Source organism: Nicotiana attenuata, unplaced genomic scaffold (assembly GCF_001879085.1).
Source record: "Nicotiana attenuata strain UT unplaced genomic scaffold, NIATTr2, whole genome shotgun sequence".
Lineage (NCBI taxonomy): Eukaryota > Viridiplantae > Streptophyta > Magnoliopsida > Solanales > Solanaceae > Nicotiana > Nicotiana attenuata.
Genome location: NW_017670835.1, coordinates 104,642 through 111,188, shown reverse-complemented (window position 1 = coordinate 111,188; position 6,547 = coordinate 104,642). Strand labels below are relative to the sequence as shown.

At 39.1% G+C, this 6,547-nt stretch overlaps 1 protein-coding gene across 1 annotated transcript; it reads right to left on the bottom strand.

The window, feature by feature from the left end:
* Nucleotides 1-4,267: 4,267 nt before the first annotated feature.
* On the bottom strand, nucleotides 4,268-5,566 carry LOC109243765. The gene has a single exon (XM_019410746.1). It carries the CDS (start codon nucleotides 5,564-5,566, stop codon nucleotides 4,268-4,270), a length of 1,299 nt encoding a protein of 432 aa, XP_019266291.1.
* Nucleotides 5,567-6,547: the final 981 nt, after the last annotated feature.

Sequence of the window (6,547 nt, the reverse complement as noted above, 5' to 3'; positions counted from 1 at the left end):
GGGGGGTTCGAATTCTGTCGTTGTCCAAGGAAGAAGAAGGGTTTTATTTTGTTAATGCAATTCGCAGTACTATACTGCAAATTAGTAATTCGCAGTATAGTACTGCGAATTGCATCAACAAAATAAAGCTGGGCCCATACTCATAAATGAAACGAGTAATTCGCAGTATAGTACTGCGAATTGCTTAAAAAATTAATTTTTTAATAAAACGCAGTACTATACTGTGAATTACTTTAACGGCTAAATTTTCGTTAAAGCAATTCGCAGTATAGTACTGTGAAATGCCTATTTGTGTATCTTTTTTTTGCATTAAAAAGGTGCTTTTTGTCCAAAAAATCATCAAAAAAGTTTCAGACTCTTTTTTCTATTTCCTTTTTTTTTCAATACAACATCTAATAAAATCCGACCGAGAACATGACCCTTGATAGGAAGGTGTAGAGGTAGTGGCGGAGCCACATTGAACCAAAGGGTGTCAAGCGACACCCCTTTGCCGGAAAATTACACTATATTGCTAGATGATTTTTTTAATTTTATGTATATTTTACTATACGTTGACTCCCCTTGTTTTTCGATGTATCTAATTATTTATACTTTGACACCTCTTGATGAAAATTCTGGCTCCGCCACTGTGTGGAGGTCGAAGATTAAGGTAGTAGGATAGGTGATCTGGATTGTTCATACCGGTAGTATCAGTATGCACTCTTGCATTCGGTTGGTAGTAGGTTTCTTTGACTACCCGTCGTTTTCTTTCATTTTGATCATCTTATTATCGTGTTGTTTTTATGCTACTTTTACATGGATTTTTGGTGTTGTCTCTCCTTGTCTATCTTTTAGTTAATGTGGTGCTTATGTTTTCCTGAGCCGAGGGTCTATTGAAACCAACCTCTCTACCTTCATAAAGGTAGGAGTAAGGTCTGCGTACACACTACTCTCCCAGACCCCTTGATGTGGTGTATACGGTCGAAATCGTATGCCTCCGATCTATGGGCTCGAGGGGTCATTTTGAGCCCGAGTTCGGGCAAGGTCGAGTTCGAGCTCGAGGGATCAGATCCGAGCTCGAGGACAGAGTACAATGCCCGAAGACTGAAGCACGACATACACCGAGGCCGAGTATGCTCGATCCCGAAATTGTACTGTTGAGGATTTATAACAGAATGAGCTAGATTTTTGCCAAGTCCCCAAGATCATGGCGCGAATCCCGGAATATGATTGTACGATTTCATACTAGGCGGTTAGACAGCTGTATCAGGAATATTCCCTACTGTAAATAAAAATATTCCATATTTAGGATTCCCCTATTATATAAAGGGGACCCCAATCATTTGTAACAACACATAATCACTGAGAAAAGAATATACTCACTACTTTTTGTCTATTGTTCATCAGCATTGTCCTTTAGTTCTGTTGCTCTTGCTTTACTTTTCTTACTTAATTGCTCTTAGCTCATCTCGAGATCACCATCTCGAGGTCATTACTGTCAAGTAACATTGGTTTGATTCACTTGTCTTTTTCATTTCTACCTCACATTTCTTGATTATGAATTGGTATTGAATCTAGTCACGTATCTTTAAAACCACAAATCAAATTTAATTGTTACTCGTATTTTCGAGGTAAACAGTTTGGCGCCCACTGTGGGGCTAAAGATAATAGTGATTGTTCCTCTACTGATCTTATTACACACATTATATTTACACTTTTTCTTGTCAAGAATTTTTGATTCTCAGGCTGAAACATGTCTAGCTCACAAAATGCGCCTGCTCATGACAACGAATGTCTTGGTGAAAACATACCACCGGTAAACCCTGGGGAAGTTCCAAACATGGAACCAGTTGATGTTAGTTCTCATATTACTCTAAACGTGGATTTAGGCACAAACCACGGAGGGAGTGTAAACAGGGAAGCCCGACCTGGTGGTCAAGGAACACAAGGCGTGGGTGATGGAGGAATCAGCCTCCAAGTGATATTCGAAATGCTGCAAGCTCAACAGATCGCCATTGCTCAACTTCAAAGTCAAAATAAAACTCCGAGTGCAGCTGGACATGAAAACAATCGACGTACTGAGCCGATATCGGAAAAATCAAACGATGATGGCTTGGGGACTGACCCCAAAATTATGAGGATGCTCGAGGAACACTCCAGGAGAATTGAGTCCGGGGAGAAAAAGATTGAAAATAATGACAAAAAAGTGGAAACATATAACTCCTGTGTTGATCAAATCCCAGGGGCACCACCAATATTGGAAGGGATGGATTCTAAAAAGTTCGTGCAAAGACCATTACCCCCTAGTGCGGCTTCGAAGCCAATCTTTAAGAGGTTCCGTATGCCCGAGATTCTCAAGTATAATGAGACGACCGATCCGAATGAACACGTCACCTCGTATACGTGCGCCATCAAAGGAAACGATTTAGGAGATGACAAAATTGAATCCGTACTATTGAAAAAATTTGGAGAGACTCAATCGAAGGGTGCCTTAATTTGGTATCATAACTTACCCCCTAATTCTATTGATTCGTTTGCTATGCTTGCAGATTCTTTTGTAAAGGCACACGCCGGAGCCCTCAAAATTGCAATGAGGAAATCAGACCTTTTTAAGGTAAGGCAGAAAGATAACGAGATGCTTGTCACACCTCCTTTTTTACACACCTACCCCGAAGGATAATGTATAAGGGAGTTTTTCCATTTAAAGTGACATTATTCGAAATGGGATTATTTATCTCATTTTTAGAGTCGCCACTTGGGAAAGGATTGGCTTTTGGTGTCCCAAGTCACCGATTTAATTTAAATCCCAAATCGAGGAAAATTTCGACTTCCCAATTGGAGTCTGCGAACCAGAAATTCTGAATAAGGAATTCTGTTGACCCGAGGGAAGGTGTTAGGCACCCCCGGATCCCGTGGTTCTAGCACGGTCGCTTAAATTATCATATATGGCTAAAATCTAATTTTTGGTACATGCTCCAACCTGTAGTGCAATTTAAAGATTGTTTACCGCTTTTAGTTATTTTTTACGAAAGTGAACGCCGTTTAAGAGCGTGTTTCTGGATCACGCCACATGAAATGCACCCGGATCCCCAACACCTCTTATTCAACATTTTGGAATTTAGATTTGGGTTGCATGAAATGCACTCCCGAATTTAGGAAAATAATATTATTAAAAGCGCGCCTAGAGTGGCTAGCGTCTTATTAACTTTGCGGGGAGCCATGAAAATTCGCTAAATGGCATGTCCCGAATTTCTAAAATATTTTAATAAAGTATTTAATGAGGGCCCCGCAGTTTATGCATTTTGTTTGGCGAGGCTCATCTCATTTTATTATTTTAAGGCCGGCTTAAAGCAAACTATAGTTTTCTATTTATTTTTTGTCTCTAATAATAAAGGAGAAGTCCTAACTAATTAATATTGTTTAGGAACTATTGTATTTGGGGTCTATGAGTTCATGCAAATTCAAACTTCAACCAGCTTGGGCCTTGAACACATCCCGTCAAAAGAATTAAAGTCCAAGTAGCATAAGGTTGGCCAGTCACAGGCCTGGATTTAGGTCCAAACGGATATATATTTAAGACAAAAGCTGGGCCGTCTGTGATAACACTAGCCCAAACTGTCCGGAAACGGATCGTCAAACCCTGACTGTTAAACCACACTAAGCCTCAATTCCATTTGAACAAACATCTCTGAGATCGTTTTAGGTTATTCAAAACGTATTCAACAATTTGTAATCAAGGAAAAGCAAAATTCTCCTTTCAATTTAATGAAACATTGAGCACTAGAAGTCCAGTTTAAGACTCAGATTGTTTTACTTAATTAGCTATTGGGAAATTCATGGGTATCACTAAAGGTGTAATAATCACATTCATACTATGAAAACGCTACTAATTATGTGTTCTACTACATCACACAGATCTGAGGCGATTCACAAATCATCTATCAACCTCGCATGAGACTAATTGTCACCAATGTTCAACTTGAAGTGACCACATGAATCTGGTACATAACAGTTTGTACAGTCTATTTAATACAAAACAAGCAAAACTTAAACAGTGTTGATGAATTAAATGCTGAATATACAGGTTTGGACATAAACTAAATCAGAATTTAATTTTTCTAAATAGCTTCATTCTTCATAAATTCATTTCTGCACATTTTCAGCTCACAGTCATCGAATATACAGATGTGTACCTGGAGAACAGAATGTAGCGAGAAGGAGAAGAAGTTAGCAACAGCAAAGCAGGCAGCAATGTGTGGAGTTCAAACAGCAACAATCACACTCCGATTTAACCCAGAAATGAGTCAGGAGTCCAGAAATAATTCAAAATCAAAATAAAATCAGGAAATGATCCACCAGCAAATCGAATGAAACAAAATGAGCTTGAAAATGACCCAAATCTACTGGATATAACCCCAANCTCTGTCAGCATATTACCATTCAAAGCTGTTAGGGTTGTAATGTTTTTCCTGCATGCTCTTTCTTTCATCACTGCAAAGAAGTATTTATTGTTTCCATCTCCTGTTCTGATCCATTGAGCTCTTGATTTTTGTTGGAAAATCTTTTCTTCAATGAGTGACCATTTCTCTAGTTTTTCTCTAGCTGCTTTCTCCATCATTCTTAATTGATCAGTGTAGCCATTCTTCATCTCTTGTTGACATTCAATTATCTCCCTTCTTGCTTGGTCAATTTTCCCTGCTGCATCTCTGAAATTCCTGTTGTTTAAACTCTTGAAATCTGCTTTCATTTCTTTCATTCTATTCCATATGGTTACTAGTTTGCACTGATGTTGTCTTCCTTGCCATCCTTTAGTAACTATGCTTTGGAATGCCTCATGCTCAGCCCAAACATTTAAGAACCTAAATGGGATTTTTACAGACTTCCTTTGTTCAAACTTCAGGGACAAAGGAGAATGATCTGATATGAATGGATCTCCCACTTCAACTGTTAGGTGCCCAAACTTCATCATCCATTCACTATTTCCTAGTGCTCTATCAATTCTGCTAATTACTCTCTCCACTCCCATTTGACCATTAGACCAGGTGAAATAGTCTCCCCTCCAAGGAATATCAGTAGTCATGGTATCTAAGCAGAAATCTGCAAAGTCTTGGATATCAGCCAATGTTACTTCCTGTCTTGATATTCTGTCTTGAGTAGTCTTAATTGCATTAAAGTCTCCCCATATGAGCCATGGTTGATTAATAGATTGAGCCAGTATCTTTAGCTTGTGCCACAATCCTTTCCTCAAGTCTGCACTGTTATATCCATATGTCACAGTCATAGCACAATTCACATTAGTGCTAGTAACATTACAATGAATAAACTGTGCATCCTTAACCACTATATCCACCTGCCAAGTGTTTGTATCAAACATAATCCATATTCTAACATTAGCTGCTTCGTCATAGTTGTGCACCAGTTCCCAGTTATGAGCTATTTTAGGGGCAATTACAGAAGCTTTATGCTGTTTAACTCTAGTCTCTACAAATCCAGCTAGTGTTATGTGTTTGTCTTTGATGTATTTAGCTAACTCTTTCTGCTTATGCCTTTGGTTTGCCCCCCTTACATTCCACATAAGCATTGTCATTTCAGATGATCATTTGTACCACCTCTATCTGGTGGTTGCCTATCCTCTTGTCCTCCTTCTAGAATCCCAAATGCATTTTGTGTGGCAATAGAGAAATTCATACCAATCTGTGCATTGCTAGAACTAGTAGCACCTTCATTTTGCCCCTTTGAGTTAGTCTCTTTCCCATTCTTCTGATTATGCTCTTGTGTCTTTGTCATTGTTGTCCTACTAGTTCTAGGGGATTTGTTGTGCTCCATATCCTGTGCGGGTTCCTTAACATTTGTCACAGCTTGATCAGTTATTGTTTGTGCTACACTTGTGTTCTGTGCCATCTTTTCCTTGCTTCTCCACTCTTTGACTGGTTGCTGTGTCTTTCCATTTGGTTTCTGCATTTGCTTCCTTTGCATTTCCTCATTTCGTTTACACACATGTCCCATTTGTTGACATTCAGGGCAGAACTCAGGCTGCCATTCAAACCTCACCACTTGCTGGTGTAACTTTCCCGATGGATCCCTTATTTTGACTTCATTTGGCAATGGTTTCGTAATGTTAACTTCAATCAGCATCCTAGCAAAAGATATTCTAGATTGCTTAGCTGTACATTCATCTGCAAATAAGGGAATTCCAATTGCACTCCCTAGCCTGCTAAGCGAGTCCTTACTCCAGTAGGTCATAGGTAAATTGGGAAAAGAGACCCATAGAGGTGTCTCTTTCAGAAAAGTGGCATCAAACTCAGCATCTGGAGACCATTTCTTCAGAATGATTGGTCTATTGTTTATTGTGTACGGCACTCCATATAACACTTCCTTCAAATCTTCTTCCCCTGTAAACTTTGCTATGTAATATCCCTGTCATGCTAGAATAGCTCAGAACATGTCGTAGACCAATTTTGATTTATGTATCGCTTAATGTGATTATACCCAGGAATTTCCCCAATTACCGCAACAATCAATGAATGTTTCCATTTTTCAGCTTCCCTTGCTGTCTCCTTAGGATCTA